General features: G+C 42.6%; 1 protein-coding gene across 2 annotated transcripts in view; it reads right to left on the bottom strand.

The window, feature by feature from the left end:
* NALCN (sodium leak channel, non-selective) overlaps window positions 1-25,717 on the bottom strand; it is a 375,525-nt gene that overhangs the window by 14,766 nt on the left and 335,042 nt on the right. For both annotated transcript variants that reach the window (XM_051849987.2, XM_051849988.2), the window contains 10 exons: window positions 24,792-24,896; window positions 19,825-19,931; window positions 13,628-13,748; window positions 13,444-13,542; window positions 7,812-7,905; window positions 7,195-7,301; window positions 6,916-6,990; window positions 5,427-5,546; window positions 1,479-1,547; window positions 445-593 (listed from right to left, as the gene is read on the bottom strand). In XM_051849987.2, the coding sequence (XP_051705947.1) occupies window positions 445-593; window positions 1,479-1,547; window positions 5,427-5,546; window positions 6,916-6,990; window positions 7,195-7,301; window positions 7,812-7,905; window positions 13,444-13,542; window positions 13,628-13,748; window positions 19,825-19,931; window positions 24,792-24,896 (1,046 nt within the window). The remainder of the gene's footprint in view (window positions 1-444; window positions 594-1,478; window positions 1,548-5,426; window positions 5,547-6,915; window positions 6,991-7,194; window positions 7,302-7,811; window positions 7,906-13,443; window positions 13,543-13,627; window positions 13,749-19,824; window positions 19,932-24,791; window positions 24,897-25,717) is intronic.

Genomic DNA, 25,717 nt, shown 5'->3' with positions numbered 1-25,717 from the left:
AATAAAAACAAAACTGTAAGATGCTTCTTTTAAATAAAGGATCATCATTGAAAAATGCCTGTCATATATAGCCACCATTTTGGAGGTTCCAATTCCTCATATTTTATTAAAAAAAAAATGCAATCTCAAAACTGTTTCACCTAGGAAGTGACATATAATTTCTGGTGATATGCAGATAGAAAATATGCTAGAATTAGGAGGAGTTTTATGCCTGAATGTCACGGGAATTATAGATTTTTTGTGTTTTATTTCTAAATTTTCTAAGGATTCAAAAGTAAATAAGCATCCCTTTTTCAATTGGAGAAAAGCCATTTACATTTTGGTTATTTAAATTCCAAGCCAGTTGGTTCCCTCAGTCTTTAAAAGACAGCACTTTAAGTTTTAATAATCTTACTTGGAATGAGTAACCTCTGATACACGAATGAGAGCCAAGTGTGCACTCACCTGTTAATGTTCTCTCCGTACTTCACAGTCCCAAATAAAACGACTCCCGCAAAAGCGTAGCACAGCAGCAGGAGGAACATGCCCACGATGATGAAGAAGCTCTTGTACATGCTGACCACCACGGTCAGGAGAAGCATCTTCAGTGTCACCTGGGGACAGGGCCATGGGGACAGAAGATCCATGCACTACTCCATGCAAGGCCCGGGCAGTGAATAACTTGGAAGCGGTTGCCTACACAGTGACTCTGTGGCATTTAAAAGTTGGTTCTTACTAGGTATGAAATCTCAATATTATTCCAGAACCATCAGCATTGAGAAATTCCATTCGTATCTCAAACTATTCAATCTCTCCAGCCAAATTAATAAAAAGATACCCTGTTTGGTTTCTGTCTGGTCTTCTCCTGCTCCCCAACTTCTGTAATAAGGGCTACAAATTTGTTACCTAGAATGAGTGGATTCAAGTTTCTATAACACACAGATTTTCACAAAGACAAAACTAAACAGTATAATACTAAATAATAAATAAATATTAAATATATTGATTTTTATGGCTACACAGAAGGCATATGGGAAATAATGTTAGTAATAACAAAGGAAAATTTTTAAAAAAATATAGGTGGAAGAGATACATGAACATATACTAACAAAGAAGGAAATACGGAATTATGAAACCATGCTGTGCATTAAGGATATTTTGGTGGTACCATTACTTCTAAAAATAAAGATAACAAAAGTAAACATACACTAGATCATTTTTTTTTTTTTTGCTTTCATGGCTGGTATGCTTTCTTTTATGGGTGGTTGAGTTCACTTAGCAAATATAAAGAATAAATAACATAAATGGCAGGAAACAAATCATCAGATGATGGTTTCTGCTGCATTTTGATATTTATTATTTGTTAATCCTGACTTATGATGTCTGGTAAGTTGCTGAGCACAGCCCTGAACACCCAGAGGCCGGCTGAGGTCAATCTGCCAGAGGCCTGCTCTTCAGTGTGTGTGTAGCCTTGGAGAAATTCTTCCCAGCACACTCACATGCTTTCCACAGATGGAGAAAAACCTAAACACAATCACGCAGGCGCCCATCATGTAGGTGTATGCATTCTGAAATACAAACAGAAGACAGCGGCTTGTCATTTGCACAGAAGATCTTGTTACAGTTCCATTTTTCATAAGTCTTCTGGGAAGCCTACTGAATAATTAGTTTAATAAAATGTGAAAATTCCTATAAATTTCTTTTAATCTAAAAAAGGTGCTGAAAAGGTCACTGCCAAAACTCATGAATATTAGATGTAAAATTCAAATCTCACATGAAACTTAAGGTTCTGTTTTGCTCAGCTGAAGTCCACATTTTGAAATTTATTTTACATAAAATGGTGATCAGCTCCTTGGAGGACAATGGCATGAGAAAAGAACACAGGATAATAACGCAACAGGATAAAGCTGAGGGAGATGGGAGACAAAGGAATCCTGGCAGAGGAAGGGCTGGTGATGGAAAAGATGGCCAAGGTCTGGATCCTTCTCTCTGAAGGTCCCGAGAACTCTGCACACCAGCCACATGTTCTCTAGGGTGCCCTTGGCCCAGCGGCACACACCCAGCTCTTTCTGCAAGTGTATGGCTAGCAGCAACAAGAGATGCTTCTGTGCTGCATGACTAAGAAAGCGTCACTGGGAGACAAAGATCCCACCGGCTCTCACTGCAGCAACAGCTCTGACATTCAGCAGGTGCCAAGGCGAGAATGTTCTATCTAGAGGAGCTCGCCTCGCCAAATGACAACAGCCACAGATGGGCCCCTGGTTAGGGGGTCCAGCGAGATCCTTGGTGAGCTACAAGTAGAGAATGTGTGTACACGGCATCTTGGATGCAGGACAAGGACTGCACCTTCCTTCCTATTGGCCCACTGCAAAATGTGGTAGATGCAGGAGATGCAGTTCTTAGAGTTGACCAAAAGCAGGCAGGCAGAACAGGCAGGCTGGTCTTTCTGATTTGGAATGTCCTCCCCTGGGACACCGGGGATCAGGAAGTCTCCTCTACTACTCAGCTTGCACTGAGTAACTTTCAGAAACAAAGAACCCTGGCCTTGTCTTCCACCTTAGCTCACGACCTTCACCCCACATGTGCTGGAAGTAATGGCAGCCAACAGCTTCTAGGGTAATGACCCGAACTCTTTACCTGGACTGTGAGGTCCCGAGAGGCCCGATACCTCACTACCCTTCTGAACCCTGTACTGTGCCACTCTCACTCCTACTTGACACACAATCTTGCCGCCTTCTAGCTCCCGACGGACACCTGCCTGAAATGTTCCCCCCGCAGCTGATGCAAGGAACCCAACCATCACTCTCTCAGGGCTGCCTTCCAAGACTTCTCTGGTGAAGCCTCTGTCACCGTTTGTTGTCCCAGGAACTCTCCTTTGTCTCCCCCTACACTGTGACCATAGTTCTGATTGATTTGTGAATTTTTAGCCAGCATCCCAGGCTGTAAGGTTCAATAGAGCAGTGACGGCCTTGGCTTTTCTTGCTACGTTTGTCTCAATTCTAGCACAGTACCTGGCACATCTTTTGCAACGTCATTAATTGTTTGAGAAAATAAATGAGGGTGACTGAGAGCTCACCTATGCCCCAAGCAGCCTCTGGTACTGAAGGTGACTCTAGTTTAAGGAGAACACTCAATATGTTCCCAAGCAAAGCACCCGCGGACTAAAGCAAGCCCTTGATGATGAGCGAATGGGGTTAATGTATTATGGCCACTTCTCAGTATGCCTCTGCCATTAAAAATATTTGATAGGGACAGGGGAAAACTGACACTACTACTCTGGGTCAAAATCCAAAAATTCCATAGTCCTGCATTATCCAGTTTTACTTTCTATTGTTTTAGTTACTATCAACTATGGTCTGAAAGTATTAAATGGAAAACTCTTTAAATAATCCATCAATTTAAAAAGCTCTTATTATAATACATTGTCATTTTTATTTTTGCTGTAACTCTGCCTGATTTATAAATGATGCTCTATCACAGGTGTGTGTAAGACAGTGTACACAGGGCTCAGTACCTTCCATGGTTTCAAGCATCTGTGGAACATCTTGGAACTCATCTCTCATAGGAGAAAGGAACAGCTCTAATTTTAACACAGGTAGTCCTTGATGTAGGGTTTTTTTTTGTACTTTACAATGGTGAGAAAGCAATAACGCATTCAGTAGACACTGGGCTGCCAGTATTGGATTTGATCTTTTCCAGGGCTCCCAATATGTATTCTGACCCTTTTTTGTGATACTGGGCTATAGCTGTGGACAGCTGTGGGTACAGCTCCTGGGCAGCCCAGCTGTGCCACCATGAGGGGAGAGCACACTGAGGCTAAGTTGTTCAGTAGGTTAACTGTGCTCAACACATTTTTATAAAAGATTTATTTATTTATTTGAAAGGCAGAGAGGTATAGGCAGATATCTATATCTATACAATTATATATATGTGTGTATGTGTATGTGTGTATATATGTGTATATACACATATACATATGTGTGTGTATATATGTATATGTATATATGTATCTGGTTCATTCCTCAGATGGCCTCAACAGCTGGAGCTGCACCACTCTGAAGCCAGGAGACAGGAGATTCCTCCAGGTCTCCCACGTGGGTGCACAGGCCCAAGGACTTGGGCCATCTTCTGCTGCTTTCCCAGGCCAGAGAGAGAGCTGGATCAGAAGTGGAGCAGCCAGGACTCGAACCAGCACCCATATGGGATGCTGGTACTGCAGGCAGCAGCTTTACCTGCTACACCATAGTGCCGGCCCCACCAATGCATTTTTGACCTAATGATATTTCCAAGTTAGGATGGGTATATCAGGACATAATCCTGTTGTGAGTCAGGGCATCTGTAATGCCTGATATAATATAAGCTCTAATTTTTATAGTTTGAGAAAGATTCCATGTATGAGCTCACTTGATCTTCACAAGGCACATATGAAATAGGTGGATTATGAAGTTATATCCCCAGGTTAGAGCAGGAAACAAAGGATTTCCTAAGACAAACAAGCCAGTGAAGACTGGGAAATGCTGTAGCCAATCTAGGACTCAACCATCCAGAACTGCACTGCCCAATAGTTGAATCAACAATCACCTGCGTTATTGTATGCTTGATATGCGGTCAATCAAAATGGAAATGTGCAGTGAGTATAAAGTGCAGAGATGTCCTACTGAAAAGGATGCAACCCATCTCACTGATAAATATTAAATACTGCTTATGTGTTGGAATAATATACTGTATGTAGTAGGTTAAAATACATGATTAGATTAATGTCACTGTTTCTTTTTTTGATTTTAAGGGGTTTCTGGAAATTTTTAAATGACATCTTTGGCCACATTTTATTTCCATTGGGCAACACAGCTCTAGATTACAGTCAACAACACCCAGAGTTGTAAATTTCAAGCCAGATTTCAGACTAAATGGAGTATGATGGCATTTTAGGCACAATGGTGAGAATCCAGAGTAGACAGGGGGATGATGTGCTTTAGAGAAACAGCAGCTAGCTGTGTAGTAGAGAACACGGCAGTGGGAGCCCCTGAGAATCCCATCATGGAATGCCCATGAGAATACAGTGAAGGTGATGCTATACTCCAGCTCAGAGCACAGAGCCTGGGGCACCTGACACAACCCTCTCACCTGAATTCAGACAGTTCCTTTAATGTGTTTCAGTATTCCTCCCTCTCTCATTTTACTTCTTGGTAAAATGATGGGATAACCCTGGAGATTTTAAGATCCTTCTCTTTCTGGCTTGCACACTATAGGGCTTGGAAGAGGGAGGTTTGCCTGTGTGAACAGTGTGTGCCATGTGTGTGTGTGTAAGGCAGTCACTATCTAAGCTGGACTTTAGGGAGCTTCCTCTAACACCCACAAGAGCAGGCTGACACAGAGTACAGGACTGGAGGTGAGATGGAACCGAGCGGCACTGACATGATCAACTCAAAGTTTTGTTACGTTCTTACCAGGAGAGCAAAGTGAAGTACCACCCACACCACACCGAGGGAGGTCACCAGGAGATCATATCGGTTCCTCCTGCTTTGCCAGAAGCCAGCAGGCGACATTGCTATGATCTTCATTGTGACCTGGGCAAAAAACAATGAAGAGAATACATAGGAAACAGATGTTTAGTGCCTACTTAAACCTGCTAACCTGAGACGTATATTTTTACTTATTTATTTACTCCAATGGAGTGAGAAAGAGACCGATCACTCCCATTTTCTTGTTCATTCTCTAAATATTCATAAGAACAGGTGTTGGGCCAGGAGCAAAGCAAGGAGGTGGAAACTCAATCCAGGTCTCTTTTGTGGCTGGCAGGAGCCAAACTACTTGAGCCATCACTGCTGCCCCCCAGGGTCTGCACAGGCAGGAAGCTGGAACCAAGAGCCAAGCTGGGTATGGAATCCAGGTGTTGTGATATGGGATGCGGGCATCTTAACCTGCGTTTTAAGTGCTAGGCCAAATACGCTTCCGATATGGTATTCTTTTTTCTTTCTTTCTTTCTTTCTTTCTTTTTTTTTTTTTTTTTTTTGACAGGCAGAGTGGACAGTGAGAGAGAGAGACAGAGAGAAAGGTCTTCCTTTTGCCGTTGGTTCACCCTCCAATGGCCACCGCGGCCGGCGAGCTGCGGCCGGCGCACCACGCTGATCTGATGGCAGGAGCCAGGTACTTCTCCTGGTCTCCCATGGGGTGCAGGGCCTAAGCACTTGGGCCATCCTCCACTGCACTCCTGGGCCACAGCAGAGAGCTGGCCTGGAAGAGGGGCAACCGGGACAGAATCCGGTGCCCCGACCGGGAGTAGAACCCGGTGTGCCAGCGCCGCAAGGCGGAGGATTAGCCTAGTGAGCCGCGGCGCCGGCCCGATATGGTATTCTTAAAATATGTAGTCAGCAAAAAGAAGACGTTAATTGCCAAGATATTTGTATTTGATTTTAAAGCTAAGTAGGTCCCGAATCTATATTCTTCACATTTTTTTTCTTCCCGTTTCATGATTAGTTTGAATAACAGGACATTTTCCATCCTCCAGTAAAAGTCCATAGTTTTGGGGAAACATCAATCAGTATAGGGTGACATGAGAATCTGCTTGTGTTGAAGATCACCCTGGAAAGTGATGTTATATGGGCCACATAGGGAAACAGGCTTGGCTGGGCCCACTGGCTTTGCCACCACCTTGTAATGAGTCGCCGAATGACAGTGGCTTGTGTAGTCTGCTCCCAGGAGCAGGTAGGCCACCGTTCATATATCAATTGACAGTAGCGTTTTTGTAGCAAGAGAAACTGGACCGTACAGTGAAATCTTTGATCCATTTAAGCAAAAGAACCACAAAGAACACATGCTAAGAGCACGATACCCCTCACCTCCACCCCAAAATGGACCTCAGGCCTGAAAATAAGTGCCTCCAAAGGGAGACCTGGTTTACTTTGCCCCCAGAGTCCACCGACTCATCCACTGTACCTCTAGAACAAAGATGAAGGTGAAAACAACGGACATCGTTGCCAAAGGGACAGTCACAGGGTCCTCGACATCCCACTGTAACAGAAACAGCACACACGTCTGCCAGCACCCAAGGCTACCCAACAGCCCTTCCCCCACCCCGCCCAGCTTCACAGGACCACGGCCTTAGTTTTCATACTCAAGAACAGAGACTGCAAATGGATGCAGCAGCTTGCGATATTCTTAGATGTCCCAAAGAATGCAAAATGCACTCCCAGAGCCTCAGGTGAAATGAAGTACCTTGACCGAGAGCAACACCGACTGGGCCAAAACAAGTAATGCAATTGTCCTCTTGAAAAATGGATGCTGGGTTATGTCATACATTTTAGCTCTGAAGCCATCATTATCTGGAAAAGAAAGGTTTAGGCAAGGGCATCTTAGACATGGGTCACATTTACTTTCTTGTCTTTCATTTTCTTTAATGCTCATCTTAAAACCCATTACATCTTTTCCCCCACAGTTCAATCTATTGTGAAGTGTTTTGCAGCAAAGACTGGCTCTGAATATTTAAAACGACAGTGCGTGACACCAGCCACATTGCAGGGAGAAGTGCTTCGTTCAATTTCTGTCAGCCTAATACATTTCACTCATATTTTTTAAAAGGCAAGCACAAATACATTTTATTTAAGAATTCATTTTTTCATTAAGGCTTATTCTAAGAGCACTGAAGCACAGCCTTTGGGTGGTTGATTTTAATAGCCTGGTGGAGAGCTCTGTAGTTTGGAGCCTGTTTCTGTATTAACTTATGCACAGTCTCCCAGTGGCCTCACAATTATTATTTTAATTTAAATCTGAGACTCCTGGGGAATCATGAACACTAGTGCCCAACATGAATAAAATGAGAGCATCTTTGATACCCGGGCGAGGTGGGAGATGAAGGGGCTGAGCGATCTTCAGTCTGCTCTTGAGGTCTTCCCATCGTCTCTGATCCACGGTCAGCAAAGCCGTCCCCTGGACAAACAAAGGACAGCAGGCAAAGGAAAAGGAAGAGAACATAGCAGACGGGGTGGTGATACAAACAGGACCGACGTGGGAGCTTACAAGAAAGATGTTCTTCAAATACCAAGAATGTGACAGAAACAGTCAGATTTCGCAAAGCCCATCTTAAGAGAGTTCCCCAAAATGACGACTGTGTTTCAGAAAGCGTTAAGCAGCCTCCAGTTTGTATCTTGGAAGATGTGTGACACTCTACAGCGTTACCCTTTGAAGAGGGGAGTTCAACTAACAGTGCTTTTGTTTCCTGTCACAGAAGCAAAATTATCGCTTGTGGATAGGTATTTTGTACGTTCTCATATGTACAATCACAAAGCTGATTTTAATAGGTGTGAAGTCATAGGATTTAAGTCTTTAGGAAATCAGTGCTGTGATAGCTGGATAAAAATGGGATGGGAATATTCTGTTGGACACAATAGATTACATAATTAAAATGCACATAAATCATGTATTATACTGTATTATATTTTATTATAAACGCAGATGTATAATTCAAGAAACTGGAAAACAAATCTTACCCTTGTGCCCACTCTCCCCTTCCTTTCTCTGGGCTCACAGCTGTTCTGAGGGGGTGTATCCCCTTACTAGGTTTCCAGCCTTTGTACTTAGGTATGGACAAATACATCAGAATGCATTGGCTTTGAATTTGTATAATTTATATAAGGGGCATCCAGCATGTGTTTATCGATGCCGTTCATCTTTATCTTCATTGAATGGTGTTTTCCACACATCTGGATGACTGGATCTAATCTGTTAATTACTCATGTTGTAGTCTACTGTACAAACATTGGAAGACACTCATTTTGGATTTATGGACTATACACCATGTAGCTATTGACTGTCTTGCTGTAGACATCAATGAGAGTGTCTCTATTGTAAAGCTCTAGGAAAAGGACTACTGGACTTTAAGAGACTTTAAATTCATCAGATATGGCATATTGCTATCCTCAAAGAGAAGTAACCAAAACAATTTCTCCCTAGCAATATACAAAAGTAATCTCATTTCCTTATATTCTGACAATATCACACTTTTAATTTATCCTTTAAGGTGGATATGAAATGTTTCCAAATAAGTTTTTTTTTTTTTTTGACAGGCAGAGTGGACAGTGAGAGAGAGAGACAGAGAGAAAGGTCTTCCTTTGCCGTTGGTTCACCCTCCAATGGCCGCCGCGGCCAGCGCGATGCGGCCGGCGCACCGCGCTGATCCGATGGCAGGAGCCAGGAGCCAGGTGCTTTTCCTGGTCTCCCATGGGGTGCAGGGCCCAAGCACCTGGGCCATCCTCCACTGCACTCCTGGGCCACAGCAGAGGGCTGGCCTGGAAGAGGGGCAACAGGGACAGAATCCGGCGCCCCGACCGGGACTAGAACCCGGTGTGCCGGCGCCGCTAGGCGGAGGATTAGCCTAGTGAGCCGCGGCGCCGGCTCCAAATAAGTTTTAATATTAAAGAGATGAGGCTTTTTTATTGAGTGGATAAATGGTGATTCTAGTCTTTCTACATGAATTGCCTATTCATATTCTTTGCTCATTTTTGTATTTTGATATTTACTCTAATGTTCTATAGAAATTATTTAGAATTGTCAGTTATGTGACTTGTAAATGTAAATACAGTATATTCTCAGTTATATTTTTATTTTATTTAGAGTGATTTTTATCATTTAGAAATTAATTTTCTAGTTTTTCCCTTTATAGATCTTAGTGGATAATATCAACATATATAGAACTATTCCAGGGTAAAAAAATAAATGCTTACATAATCTTAAAATGGTTTAAATTTTGCTTATCATATCTAGGTTTGAGTTCTCTGCATTCAATTTTGAGCATGCTGGTGGCAGAGGTTTGGGGGTTCAGTTTAGCTTTCTATGCCCCGAGAGTGAGTGCTCCTGACATCTCCTACTCTTTGTCTCATTTGTCTCCACTGACTTAGGTCTACTTCTGATTGTACATAGGCAAGTCCCTCTTGGGGCTGTCTAGGATATGTCTAATTTTCTATCATCCCAATACTGATGCTATTTTAATTACTATAGCTTGTTTTATCTCCTTTTCCACATTTGTGTTCTTACCCTATCAATCTGCCTTTCTTAAAGGACAGTTACAGCTTTTGTTACTCTTGAACTTTATAGAATATTCTTCATTGTCTGTACCATTAATTTTCATCCAAATCTTTGTGACTTTCTTCTATCTCCTCCTTTCTTCATTTTTACTTTGCTATCCTTAGTATACCTTATTGAGATATTTCACATATTAACATTTAACCTTTGATTTTTCTCTAATTTATACACTTAAAGTGATAAATTTCTCTCTAGATACTGATTTATCTATACCTTGAGAATTTTTATGTGATATTTTAAAGATTTACCTCTAAATGTTTTATGGTTTTCTATTAATTCTTCTTTAAGTTGTAAATAAGTTGGAATGATATCTTTTTTTAAAAAATTATTTTTTTTATTTGAAAGACAGTTACAGAGAGATGTACAGCCAGAGTGAGTGTGAGAGTGAGAGAGAGAGGTCTTCCATTTGCTGGTTTTACTCAACAAATGGCTGCAATGGCCAGAACTGAACTGATCTGAAGCCAAGAGCCAGGAGCTTCTTCTGGGTCTCCCATGCAGGTACAGAGGCCCAAGGACTTGGTCCATCTTCTACTGCTATCCCAGGCCATAGCAGAGAGCTAGATCAGAAGTGGAGCAGCCAGGACTTGAACTGGTGCTCATATGGGATGCAGGTGCTGCAGGCCAGGGCTTTAACCTGCTGTGCCACAGTGCCAGCCTCAGAATGTTGTCTTAATATTTCCAAGTTATGAGGTATTTGGGTATCTTTTATGATACTAAGAGAATATACTCCGTACATTATCAGTTCTTGGGTAATTATTGTTTTATTGCCTTTTGGAGAATACATTTTATACTTGAAAATAATATATATTTCTAAATTGTGGGGATCAGGGTTCTTTTTATGTCCATTAGATCTCATTTTTATTATTTCAAGTGTATTGATGTGAAATTAAGTGTATTACTCAAACATAAGGTCTCACTGTAGGGAAATCAGAAAAGAAAAACCAAATTACTGATATTCATTTGGAGCTTTGTGAAAAGGCTTCCATTTCTGAGGAAGACCTATTTTTGGACAACTCTGAATCCTAAAAGCATTACCCCCACAGTTTTCCTTACTCCACATCTGTATCTCTATTCCTCCATAACGAGAACTCATTTTTTTATCCTTGGGTATGGCCATTAAGACAGGTACTCCCAGAGGGCACACATCTCTGTGTGTTTAGTGTGTAGTTTAGTCTGTTATGTCCTTAATGCAAGGACCAGTGTCTCCCACCTGGCAGGTGCTCAGTCAGCCTGTTGAATGATTGAATAACAAATAAATGCTCTTATCTAGCAACTCACTTTAAAAAACTCACAGAAACAAAATCTTCTCTAAAAGGTTCACACAATTTAGAATTTCTACATCCAACAAACTAATTGAGTCCTTGGTGTCTGCTGGAGGACTTCTCATTTCCCCCTTTCTCCCAGCTCCTGTTTAGCAGACCGACCATGCACTGCAAACAGTCCCTCGCGTCCTGCCTCCTTCAGAACAAGCAGTGATGGAAGTGGACCTCCCTGACGCTCTGCGGACCCAGCCAGAACTCTAAGTTCACTGTGCCCTCTTCCAGTTACTGACCACTTCATGTTGCTGCGTTATGTTGCTGAGCTGTAGGCAGCCACAGGACCCCAGTCCCCTGACATGTGCGCCTGCCACAGCGCCTTGGATGGGCTCTAAGCAAGCAGTGCCCAACACTCCTGTTAACTGGCTGATTCACCTCTGCTCTCGGTCTGGAATTCCCAGTGTCTACTCCATGTGGCAAGGCTCAAAGGCATGTAGAAAGACCCATATTCCTCTTTCTGCTTGGTATTAGACTGAACACACTGTGGGACTCAAAAAAAATCTCATTGTGTAAGAGTATTAGGAAGTAAAATAGAGGGGCTGGGTGTCACCCTCACTACTGTGCTTCTGTATTTCTGTGGGCAGGAGTGGCATTGTGCCCAAAGAGGGTTTTGTGAACTGCACCCTCTGGAAGCCTGAATGAAATGACATACTCATTAGGCGCACATCAAAGGTGGCCATTGACTACTGAGTAAGTGGTACCACACACGTAGAGTCCCATGTGTGGCCACACAAACCAGAGGGCTCTGGTGTATGCATGGGAATCAGGCCTTGCCATTAATGACGTGAAACAGCGCAGAGCTTTGTGGGCCAATCTAGCTTTAATTCAGTGCAGAGCAACAGTCGACATCTTTCTACGCTCGCCTTGGGGAAGTCAGAGACCCTGCACACTATGCACTGATTCTGAATTCTGACGCCAGTTTTTACTCCTTAAAAGGTTGAGACACTGTGGCATACTAAGCTAGGCTTCTGCCTGCAGCACTGGCATCCCATATGAGTGCTGGTTTGAATCTCGGGTGCTCCTCTTGTGATGCAGCTCTCTGTTTATGGCCTGGGAAAGCAGTGGGAGATGGCCCAGGTACTTGGGCCCCTGTGCCCATGTGGGAGACCTGGGGGAAACTCCTGGCTCCTGGTTTTGGATCTGCTCAGCTCCGGCCCTTGTGGCCATTTGGGGAGTGAACCAGTAGATGGAAGAAGATCTTCTGTCTCTTCCTTTCTCTGTCTGTAACTCTGCCTCTCAAATAAATAATCTTAAAAAAAAAAAAAAAAAGCTTGAGAGATGTGATTGCTGCTTTTCCAACCGTGCATTTCAGAGTTGTGAGAACTGATAGTAGCATATGTCAAATCTTAATCCACAGTAAGTTCTCAAAAGTTGTTTGCATTTCAGTGATTATAACTCTAAAAGACTGAGTCTTGTACAACAGATGCCACATCAGCTGTGCCCAGAAACACAAGCACCACTCCAAAGAGTGCTAATAGAATGTTCTTTCCTGAACTCACGTTTTCACAGGACACTCCATTGCTGTTTTCCCATTCGTGAGCCCTTGCGTTGATGAGAGCTGTTATGGACTCTGTGCTTCCTGAGTTCAGGAAGTTTGTAAACTTTACATGAAATTAGAAACTCTTTTTATGCTTTGAATTAGGATTTTAAAATTGTACTGTCCCCTGCACCCCATCAAAATTCTGAGTTCACCCACTGAGTAACAAAGAAGCGTATAATTTACATTTTGTGACAGTGATATTACCTGCAATCAGTGAATCCCTTTCATCTACTGTACTTTAATAACTTGCTTCGCATCCTTTCAATCTGAACAATGGGGGATGCGCTTCTCAGTTGTGGGTGAATTAATGACACTGTTACCAAAAGCGTAAATTTAGCAAGAGAATTGTACTCTTAAATCATATGCCTGAAAGGCAGCAAGGAGGTAGCTTGTAAAATAGTCCCGGAGATTATTTACATCAGTCACCTTAGAGTTTAATGTGACTTCATGCCGTGTGTGGGGAAAAAAAGAGCTCAGAGAGAGAGGCTAGAGAAGAAGAAACCCGGTGGTGTTCAGACGGAGAATTCTTACCTTGTTTTCATTGAAATTAGCAATAACAACTCCAACAAAAAGGGTCAGTCCAATCATACAACCCAGGAATACAAAAACATGAATATAGATTCCATGGATCTGCATAAATGAGAACGAGGGTTATTCATCAAAGCCAAGGAAAGCTGCTCTTGAAGCATTCAAAAGATTCCATGCACTTGCTTACCGGCCCCACACGATGAATAATAACATCCCTCACTTCCACCCAGCCTTTCAAGGAGAGAACTTCAAACAATGCCAGCATCGCATTGCCCACGTTGTCAAAATTAAAGTTCCGAGGATTCGCCCTGCAATTCAGAAAGAGGAATGTCCTGTGAAATGCCAATGAGATGCACCCTAAGGCAAATATCTCCAGCTCTTTCCAACCCTGGGTACTGGGGGGTGGGGGTAGGAACAGTCTGTGTGTGGGAAGGGGGGCTATACAGAATCCGTATGTGGAAATCACAAGGATGCAGTAATGTGTAACAATTTATTAATTATGTTCCTTAGGTAACCATGGGGTGTTCTCCCTTTACAACTCCATTTTAAATGCTAAGCAACTCTAGTTTTAGCTCCAGAACCTCTGCCCGTTTCCACCTTGTTCTGATGACATGGAGGATGGGAAAGATGATTTCAGAGGTTTGTACAAAGGAGCACTGGATTTTGGATGTGACTTTGGAAATAGTTTTATAATTGCAAACCCTAAAGGCATAAATTGTAATTTCCTGCCTTCGTGTAGAAAATGTAAAAAGAGTAGAATTTGGCCATTTTGTGTCATCACTGTGAACTTGATCCTATACGTTAGTGATGTATTTGGAGGTCACTGAGATAGTAAGAAGTGTTTGCTGAGGCTGTGTGTGTCCCAATCATTCTCTCCCAGTGAGTTTTTTCTCTAACTCCAAGTGTTCTCAACAGAGCCTCCCTATGGTCCCCACAGCTGACTCTCGAAATATCTCGGTGTTACTATTAACTATGGGGATGTCTCCTTTCTGGTTTCCCTGGAAGGTTTCGACTTTTTCTTCCCGTCTACAAAAGTGATCCTTTCTACTCTGTTGCCTCTTCTTTCAACATTACAGTGTTAGTCAACATTTGTGTTGTTAAGAAAAGAGACTTTCAGTGTTTCCCTCCCTTTCTTCATTATTAGAGGATATTTTCAACAATTAAAAGGTTTCTAGAACTGCACACTGAAAAAATTATACTATAATACTATATCTATTCCCTGAATCTAATGAACAATTGGTGCCTATCAAAATTCTATGTTAATCATTTCCTGCTGCTGTCTCATTGATCAAAATTTAACTCATGAAAAGCAACATTCAGAAAGAGCTGGAGGAAGATTCTGAGTTAGTATTTTTCTATCATCTTTTATGCTTTTTAAACTACAGAGACAATCATGAGATGTACTGTTGTAGGAATTTCTTTAATACTAAATGGATAGAGATCTAATAAGAGAAAAAACACAAAACTAAAACATCTAAGGGTTTAAGGCTGATTGGTGGAGATATTTTCTATATTGTACATCAGCCCCACTCAGAAATTCACATTTTGGAATTCTGATTAATATTTCTATATGAAGGTCCAAATATATATTCTTTTAGATTTTGTCAGCAACCTGTCCCTTGAGGGATTTCAATGAAGTCTCATATATTTTACAGAAGATAGAAATTTCAAGATTTGACAGTTGCCACAATTTGCTTGAATATGGAGTTTTTAAGCCAAGTGAGGCATTTTTCAGCTCTGATGTTGAACTTCCTCACTCATCCATTTTCATTATGTAAAAGTGCTTTTTTAGCTGCATTTGTAGCAACATAAACTACTTCCACGCACCTTGTTCCTTAGAAGTTAGAATGACTTGCAAATACACTTTAAGGCTAAACCAAGAAAAACAAAAATGTAGTCTCATAGAGCTAAATAGTTGAAAATATATATCACATATATATTTTTAAAAAGTGCTTTTCTTAGTTTTAATAATATATGATGGTTATTTATGTTTTGCTCATGCTAGCAAAAAGTTAGAGACCTTATCTGTAATAACGGATGACTTCAATAAATCTCAAACATACTCCACGGTTGTCATTTTACATAGCACACTTCCTTGAATTGAGAGGCAAGGTTATTTAAGTGCCACCTTTTCTGGAGGCATAGGGGCCTATTTGTGTTCTACCACATTTATGAAATCATGTTATTTCATTTTTTATTTTCCTAGACATCGAGCTCCAAGATGGGCAGGGGCCATAGTGTAACCAAGCTGTGTCACAGTGACAGCATAATTCCTGCTGCCTGGCAAGCACTCCACACATGTTTTGAAACTGAACATTGTACTCTGTTGAATTTTGTGTCAGGCAGGCTATTTTCCTATATCCCAGACCTCTGCTTGAAATGCAACACCAATATTCACAATATATGATATGTTTAATCATTTTACAGAGTGCTTTTTATCTCATCAAGTCTGAGTGATTCAGAAGAAAATGAATGTATTCATCTCAAGATAGAATATAGAAACTAGACCGTCTCCTGAATTAGATAGTACATATTTATTTTCTAATTACCAAAGCATTCCTCTAGGCATATTCCCAGATATAAACTGTGTTCTTCATTATAATTTAGCCAATATAAAATTACAAAGTTATTCTGCCTGATTAGCTTATTAAAGAAGGAAAATGTAAACACAGTTATTGTTACAATTGACATTTACTAGACTAAAGATTTTTGTTTCATTACAACTAATCCAGGTCACAACTTCCAGGACAAATGGATGGAAGCAATGTTCCATGGATACTCACGGTTTTAAAATTTCATTAACCTTGAAATCCCCAGTGAGATCTCCCATAAAATAACCCATTTAAATTAACTTTGATTTAAAAATTATATTTCGCTGGCTTTGGTACACCACAGGGTGGGTATGCTCTTCTCTGAACATTGCCTTGCAACGTGTTCCAGCTTCTCCCAGACATCTTGGGGGTGGACCTGAGGCTCTTTTCAGACTCAAGGTGAATCTCAGTTTAAAAGTCAACTCCAGGTGCTTCTCCTGGTCTCCCATGGGGTGCAGGGCCCAAGCACCTGGGCCATCCTCCACTGCACTCCCTGGCCACAGCAGAGAGCTGGCCTGGAAGAGGGGCAACCAGGACAGAATCCGGTGCCCCGACCGGGACTAGAACCCTGTGTGCCGGCGCTGCAAGGATTAGCCTATTGAGCCACGTTGATAAGCACCTGGCTCCTGCCTTCGGATCAGCGTGGTGCGCCGGCTGCAGCGCACCGGCAGCAGCTGCCATTGGAGGGTGAACCAACGGCAAAGGAAGACCTTTCTCTCTGTCTCTCTCTCACACTATCCACTCTGTCAAAAAAAAAAAAAAAAGTCAACTCCATTTGTCATCACATCTGTGGTCTCATAACCTGTACAAGAACCCTCTGCAGCCACTCAGGCCTGACCCGTGGGCTGAGGGGAGGAAGAGTGCTGGCCATGCTCTCTGATCCACTCCTCCTCTCCAGGCCATAATTACCTGACTAGGGTGGGAAGGAGTGGAGTTGAAGACATGGGGTGGAAGCACTGTGTACCTGATGCTACAGGACTGTGGCCACGGATCCTCTCATCATGGCGGACGTCACTCTCTCATGCAGTGAACTTGTGTGCTCCTAAGAAACACTCCCTGTCTTTACCATGTTCCTAGCTTCTGTAACATCTGTCCCACATGCACGTTTTTGGTTTTTCTTTCTTTCTTTCTTTTTTTTTTTTTTTTTTTTTTTGACAGGCAGAGTGGACAGTGAGAGAGAGAGAGAAAGGTCTTCCTTTACCGTTGGTTCACCCCTCAACGGCCGCTGTGGCTGGCGCACCGCGCTGATCTGAAGCCAGGAGCCAGGTGCTTCTCCTGGTCTCCCATGCGGGTGCAGGGCCCAAGGACTTGGACCATCCTCCACTGCACTCCCGGGCCACAGCAGAGAGCTGGACAGGAAGAGGAGCAACTAGGACAGAATCTGGTGCCCTGACTGGGACTAGAACCCGGTGTGCTAGCGGCACAGGTGGAGGGTTAGCCTATTGAGCCACCTTGTTCTGGACTGTCACCTTGCCTCAACCTCCTGCCTTGCTGATCAACTGCTCCCCATCCCTGGCAGGAGACTCCCTCCTGGAGGTGTGCTTTCAAATACCAACTAACCCACGCAGAGTGCACAGCCCCAAACACCTACTTTGTGAGGCTTTCGCGTGACAAGCCACTCTACACCTGCCCTAACCACACCATGACCAAGTACCAGCCAATGAGGGACAGCTCCTATGCCCCTGAGCCTGCTGGAAACTGTTCAAGCTGCCCAACCCCAAGCCTACTTGGCCTGACTCCCTCCCTGTTCTTGCCCCAGGAAACCATAATACAGGTTTCACCACAGTTCTCTGCCTCTGCCTGTCTGGTGACCAACCTTGGTCTTCCCTGTGGGGGCCTTCATAGTGTGGTGTGACCCCTCCTGTTGGGAAGAGTGAGGAACCACCTTTTTGATGGCAGTTGTCACCCGGTCTGTTGGCCTTCCTCTAGCTCAGATTTTCTACCAATTCCAGAACCCTCCTCAGCATGGAGTGCTCCACTGTGTCATTCCCATGATGAGCGTGCTGTCTCCAGGCAACTGTCCCCTGCACACAACCCTTGGCCAGGCAGGTGGCCCTAGGCGATGACTGTGTCACTCTCCTGGGATGCCAGATAACCTTGTCCTGCATATGGTGAAGAGCAAGGTGGCCTGTTCTTGTCTTGCCAATATCTGACCAGAAATGACCCTCCTGGAGCAGGAAGCATCCTCAACCATGGCACTCCCTATGCCCGACTTCAGTTACTTCCAGGACCCTATCTTTAAATGTAGTGCTTTCTTGTATAAACCAGAACTGGGTGATAGAGGCAGATAATCTTGTACTAAGTCCTTCTGGGATTGCTCTAGTTGCTTTCTTTGGAATGTAAAGATACTCTATCCGCTAGTGACCTCGCTTTGTGGCTTTATCCAAGGTTCCAAAACATCAGAAAAATTCTGCTTGATGCCCTGACATAATTATTTATGATATAACGTAGTTTCATTTGACAAAAATACACTTTAATTCTTCTTTACTGTTTTACTTTAATGGAAATCAGACTGCTTTTCCAGCTAGCATGAGAAAGATGGCATCCCCATATATTGTATTTCTTCACCCACAGATCCAAAATTCATCTTGTTTTATAGTTCTCAGGCATTGTAAAATAGTAAAATCTCAATACAAAGCATAGCCACTTTTTATAAAAGTAAACTTCGTATTAAAGAAGTGCCAAGACAAGGTAATAAATAGCGAGTCGTACAGTTTGGTGGGTGAAATGCTATTCCTGTGAAAGAGTTTGGACATGGAGAAGAAACCATGAATTGTGACAAAAGCAGAGGCACTGGCGTTCATGTCTTATTCTAAGAGCCAAAAAGAAATTTTAAAAATAGATAACAATAAGGATATAAATGAAGTTGATGGAACACTCAGTTCATCAACGAAGCAGACTGGGAGATTCTGTTCATAGTCACTAACAAAAATAGGGGAGAAAGAAGGCCCTAGGTACTTTTGGCTTTGATAGAAATGCTTGTGGAACATCAGGAAAAAATGAATTTTTAAGACAGAATTAGATATTAACAACTGTGTTACTGATTATTCCTTTCCAGAATTCCAATCATGGAGAGCTTTCCATGTGAGTAGGCTTTAAAATTGAAATTATTTTATGATTTTAGGTTCTGTATGACTGTTACAAATGAGATTCACCCTTAATAGTACAAACTCAGGATGAGTTTGGTTTTGATTTAGCAGAAAATCATTTTAAAAAAACCTCACTTTTAAAAGTAATTTGAATTCACATATATACTTTAAAAGTGCTAGACAAATACTGAGGTACTATTTAACAGGTTTATGAGGCTTGTTGATGTTATTTTTGTATCCTATTGTAGACCAGTGCTTTGTCCCGCATTACTTAAAATCAGTTTTTTTATTTGACAGAGTTAGACAGTGTGAGAGAGAGAGACAGAGAGAAAGATCTTCCTTCCATTGGTTAGCCCCCAAAATGGGCGCTATGGCCAGAGCTACACCCATCCGAAGCCAGGAGCCAGGTGCCTCCTCCTGGTCTCCCATGCGGGGGCAGGGGGCCCAAGCACTTGGGCCATCCTCCACTGCACTCCTGGGCCACAGCAGAGAGCTGGGCTGGAAGAGGAGCATCCGGAATTAGAACCCGGTGCCCATATGGGATGCCAGCGCCACAGGTGGAGGATTAACCAAGTGAGCCATGGCTCCGGCCCCTTAAAATCATTTTAATATCTCTAGCAGAATTCCTTTCCATGTTATCCTGATTTTCAAACTTATACCGACAACTATAACGTTCTTCAGGAATTTTCTTTGGATATGCTTACCAGACACGGGGTACCCAGAAACCAGGCTTTTTCTCTCCAGGTCTTAATTTTAAATTTAAATTCTTGGAAACACTGACATTGATTCTGAATATACCATTGCAATCTTCCTAAAGGAGGGGGAAAAAGAAAATGAGAAAATGAACTCAGAAAAGATAAAAGCTAGAGACAGTTCTTACATGGAGTAGCAAAGGCTCTTTAATGAACAGTAGAGACGAGAACACCTACCCAGCAAGTGGCGACAAAGACTGAACATCGGCAGTAAAAGCTGATGCTGAAAACATTAGCAGGTGGACCAAGGATCTGAATAGACGTTTCTCCAAAGGAGACTCTCAAATGGCCATATTAAATGGAAAATTCAAGAAATGAATAATTCTTAAGTTTGATGATGGTGTACAGTTATAATTGTTCTATTATTAGCTGTTGTTGTTGTCAATCTCTTACTGGGCATACATTATACATTAAGCCTTAGCATTGGTACACAGGTACAGGAGAAAACATTGTAGTAGGGACTGGTACTTTCTGTGGTCTCACACACTCATGTAACATCTCAGGATGTAGCTCCCATGGATAATAGGGCTACTGTAACAATAAGCAGTGGCAGGCATGCCAGGTAATCAGAATCATCACACTGGAACCTCATATGCTGGGGCAAGAATGTAGAATAGTACAGCCACTTTGGAAAATTGCCCAGCATTGCTTAAATGACTAAATAAGGGTCACCACATGACCCATCAATTCAGCTCACAGCTATCTACCCAAGAGAAAGTGCATGTGCACAGAAAGATGTACACAAATATTTACACCTGCACGATTCATAACAGCCAAAAGGTGGGAACAACTCACCTGTCGATTACGGGACAAACGGCAAAGCAAAAGTGGTACATTCACTCAATAGGATATGATGCAGCTATCAAAAGGGATGAAGTATTGACATATGCTACATTGAAAACATTACGCCAGACGAAAAAGCAGTCACAAAAGATTGTATGTTAGATGACTCCATTCATATAGGAATCCAGTAATTTAAAACTTCACAGAGATAAAAAATAGATTATTGGTTGCTTAGGGGTAGAGGTAGGTGGGTGGGTGATAAAGGGATGAGGAAAGAAAAGAATTTCTTTCTCAGGTGATGGAAACACTTTGCAAGTAAATGCTTAATGGTTACAGAATTCTAATTACGCTACTAAAGCATGCGCCTTCGTGAAGGCAGTGAGTTCTTCAGTATGTGATTGTCTCTAGAACAAAGCTGTCAAAAATGTTTTAAAAATGAAATATGACTGTGAGGTTTTTGACTCATTTCCTACTTTCCTTTTGGTTATTGTTAACTTGAGTTCTTTGGCAATGATTATCATTTTTTCAATCTAACTTCATTCGGGGTTTCTTGATAGCCACCTGGATGTCTCAACTGCAATTCAATTTTATCCCTAAAATATGTCTCCTCCTGGCTTCCTCACTTCTGGCCATGGACCTATAGGCTGCCAGCACCCAGCATCTGCACCTCAGAGAAGTCTGGGCCTTCCCCACCCCCAGGGTCCATGTCTCCATTCTCATCCCAATGCCAACACCACCTGTTTCTGGGTTGTCAAGAAAATTCTTCAAAATAAAAATCTTGTAACACAAATAATATATCTTTAACTTCTAAGGCATAAACAAAAGGCAAGAAACTTATAGTTACCCAGAAGCAAACATAATTAATAGTTTCACATATATTCTTATGCATACACAAGATCATACAGTTTTTGTCCTTCCATGGTTCATTTTTTTGTGTTGAAATATATTGCAATTATCTTTTCATAACCATACTTATTTATCTGTGGCACTATTCTCAAAGGTATCCCATGACATATTTGGCTTACTGCCAAGACAAAGCTGTCTTTCTGACCCCACCTTTGATGGGGTGAAGCAGCTTGGCATCCTGGTTAAATGCAGAGACTGTGGGACCAGGTTGCTTGGACAGGAATCCCAGCTTCCTCACTTACTAGGTGGGTGACCTTGGGTAAGAGTTGTAATCTTTCTGCACCTGTTTTCCTCATCAGTGAGTGGTTAAAAATTCCTAGAGACAGAGCCTTGCAGTTTGTGAGCACTAGTAAGTGCTGGATTCCTTTTAAGACAATCCATGGCTTCTCATTTCTCATCCAAGAAATCCCAAGCCCCTGGTCTGGCATTCCAGGCTCCCAAGGGTCTCTCCCTATCCAACATCCCTGGTCTTGTTCAATTCTTCTCTACATAGGAGGTGACTGAGCTTGACACTGACTGCTGGAGATTGGGTTAAGAAGGCTATACCAGTGAGCTCATCGAGTCTTCATAGTGTCATTGTGTGGGACTTCTTTAGAGAAAGAGCTCCAGAGAGATTAAGTGCCCAGACCAAGCCATCACAGCTACTAAAGTAGCGTGCTTGTCTGGGACGCCCGGATTCCAAAGCCCGTGTCCTTCCTCCTCTACTCTGCTTCCGCACCACGACTTTTGCATGCTCCGTGTCTGTCTTCATGCTGCCTGCTTCCCTTGTGAGGTCCCCTCCTGTTCTCCTCCAGTCCTAGCTCCCCACCACAGGCTTCCCAGCGTGGTACTTGCAGTTAGAAACCCGAGTTCCCATACAAAAATCAGATTGCACATTATTTCTGCTTCTTATGTGCTCTCTAACTGCAGACTATATTACAGCAACTTGAACATGAAACGTATGTTCTGACTAGACAGAGAATGTTGCAAACAGCCTTCTATAGGTTTGATTTTATTTCTCCCATCATGGTACCTTGGATAGAGCTGGTATTATGGAATAATGATTTGTCAGAGGCATCCTCAGAGCTACTTTACAGAGCTTTGGTGACTAAGCTCTGGACTCTGTATCCCTCTCTATATTGATCTCAAGACATCTGCTGTCAAGTTTTAAAACACAAGCAGAGGAGAAAGAGCAAAGGCAAACACCGAGACAATACGGCAGTCTCCCACCAGGACAGCTTGGCCCCCACAGCACGAGGCTCGTGGCATTTCAACACAGGCTGTCGGATCCCAACACTGGTGTAGCTGGTCTCCCCTGGACCCTGGGTTTTCTTCTTTTAGAAAGATGGCCTGAAGCTCAGGGCTACAACCGATGTCCTCTTCATTCACATGGCGTTCTTGGCCTCAGCCTCTTATTAATTGGGATCAGATAAGATGTAAACACTCAGATTACTGCTCTTTTTATAAATTTCTTCCCAACAATTTCTGCATGGTGCTGATTCTCTCTGCAAAGGCCAAGTCCCCTTCGGCTCTCCTTAGGAGCTTCCTGCAGATCCCACTGCTCCAGGAAAGAGAATAAATGCATCATATCTGTGAGTCTGCTCATCCACAGGGCGTTCTGTTCCCACGTGGGTCACCAGTCTTCAGCTTGGGCTGGGGATGAGCACATACTGTAAACTCATCACGCTCTTAGGCCACTATTAGTACACTGAGTTATCCAGGATTCATAGCAGGCTTCGTCGTGAAATGCTGTTATTATCTTTTTGGCTTCTATTCAGTGTGGATCTAAAATAACTCTTGTTTCCTTACACAAACTTGTGGACTGAAACGTCCTCTGTATCACTCTCTTCATTTGTTAATTTGGATCATCATGACCTTCATACCATGTTCCTTATTATGTCTTCTTAGGTTTCTGGAATGTCTCTTCCTACCTGGCACTTCCCGAAAAACTTCATATTAACATAATTTATAATGAATGTATTTTGACTAGACAAATGCTATCTGTATTCACATTTTATAATAATGGCTAATGTTTTCATAAGATCTATATTAGCCATTTTTACTAGAAATATGTAATATTGTAGTTCAGCTGCATTTATGCCCTCTGGAGACACACATTTTACTGAAATTAAGGCATTATTTTAATTGAATCGAAGAGAAAATACTTTTACTATTTTATATAATAGCAGTATTGGGTTTTTCTTATTAATCTACTTAAAAAACAAGAAAGAAGCTTAAGGGAATAGGACTCTGGATCCTTTAACAGAGACTGGCATGCTATTACCCTGACTGTGTGTTTTTCCTCCAACGTGCACCACTAAAGCACCCTTCCCAGCCTCCCTCTGTCCTGGAATGCTGAGTTCCGTCCCATGGAATGCAGGTTGATGTGAGGTGTGCCCCTTTTACGCAGAGCCCACAGCCCTCTGAGGTACCTGCTGGCTAAAGGGGGAAGACTCAAGACACAGCACAGAGTGGGGGGAGAAGACAGACAAATCTGAGACCCTGAGCAGTGGTGTGCAGGAGAGCTGTGCAATCCAGACACCACAGTCTGCCAAGCTACTGCCATCATGGGGCTGCTACAGCAGCTGACCTCCTCTGCACAGCACTGACTGAAGAGCAAAGAACCGGAAAGGCTGTGGTGAAAGTGTTCCAGCTTGGTCTCTGCGGGGGTTTCTGTGGTTTTCATAAAGGGGAAGCCGCTGGGCAGGTAAGCGCGCGCATGGAGGGGTCGGCTGCCTCAGGGGAGAAGTTGAGCCTACAGATGTAAGGGGAAGGGGATGTGGGAATCAGACTCCCCCCTTGTATCTTTTTCGCATGGGCTGCTTGCTACTGTGTCTCTTGTAAGGGCTGCTTGCTGGTGTGAGTCTTGCATCTTTTTGCACGGGCTGCTTGCTCAGATGAGTCTTTGGCTGATGGGAGGGATGGTCAAGGTAGGGAAGAACTGAAAGGAAAGTGTCCAGGGCTCACAGCTATAAACATCTGCAATCTTGGGTGACTACGCCTGATCTCTCCACCACAGATGAGCCTGAAATTGGAGACAAGAGGAGGAGTCCCTGAGGGGCATTGCAACCTGACAAACCTGTACAGGCCAGAAGAGGCAGAGTGTATGTTCTCAGTAAGGAGTCTGTGGGAAGAGAATTTTCAGTCTGGTCAAAGAATCCTCAGCCTTGGTTACCACTGGCCCCACCTGCTCCCTAAGGGATGGAAGCCACTGCAATTTTCACTTGAAAAGATTGAAAGGGGCACCATACCCTTCGGATGATGTTGGGATCATTGCACTTGGCCAGTTTTCCAGCAAAAAGCTGAACTCCAAAGCTTGCAAAGACAAGCATTAATGTCAGCAAGAGAATGGAGACCTGGAAGAAATTGTTGAGTTAGTAAATCTCTCATTTCACACTGAACATCAGATTTGGCTTATTCAGTATATAGACAGGGGCTTTCCAGATAACACTGTGCAGAATTTGCTGGGCTTGATAGTATCTTTTAAATTCCCCACCCTAGGTCTTTCAGTTAGCCTCACTGAAATGCCAGTAGGAGGAAATTAACAAAAGCCTTTGAATTTTTAAAATGAAAACTTAATGACTTTCATATAAGAAAACAAGACGCAGTATTTTTTAAATATAATTTGGGAGTATCTGACTTTAAAATCAACACTCTGCTCTATTGCAGTCCATGGAACAATGGAAAATGCTTACTAACTGTATTCTGCCCATTTGCCCAAAATGGATGCATATCGTCATTAGCAGAGGAGACATTACAGCAACAGTGGCTTTGCCTTCTAGTGTGTTAGAGCATGTATTATGCACGCACAGAGGATGTCATTAATTCAGTCCTGAAAAGCCAGTGTGTTAATTAACTTGTGCTCCCTCTGCTGGCTGACGACTTTGACTTGCAGAGAAAAGGGGCAATGACAGAACAAGCTACGGAACAGCACCGCGGAAGAATTGAAACAGCTGATTTAGCCATACTAAAATTACAGAGAAAGGCACAGATTCTCTTCTAAAATCTGTGATCAAAAGGTTCATCTAGATCAACGCCCAGGTGACATTTTGTTTTCCCTCAATTCCAGCTGTGTGAAAAGTCACAGTGTTACAGATGTGGGCAACAAGAGAACAAATAAGGACTTTTTAAACACATCTTTAAAAAAATATTAGGCACAAAAATTGTAATATTGCAG

This window comes from Oryctolagus cuniculus, chromosome 9 (assembly GCF_964237555.1).
Source record: "Oryctolagus cuniculus chromosome 9, mOryCun1.1, whole genome shotgun sequence".
Lineage (NCBI taxonomy): Eukaryota > Metazoa > Chordata > Mammalia > Lagomorpha > Leporidae > Oryctolagus > Oryctolagus cuniculus.
The sequence above is the reverse complement of the archived record's forward strand: the minus strand, read 5'-3'. Positions and strand labels throughout refer to the sequence as shown.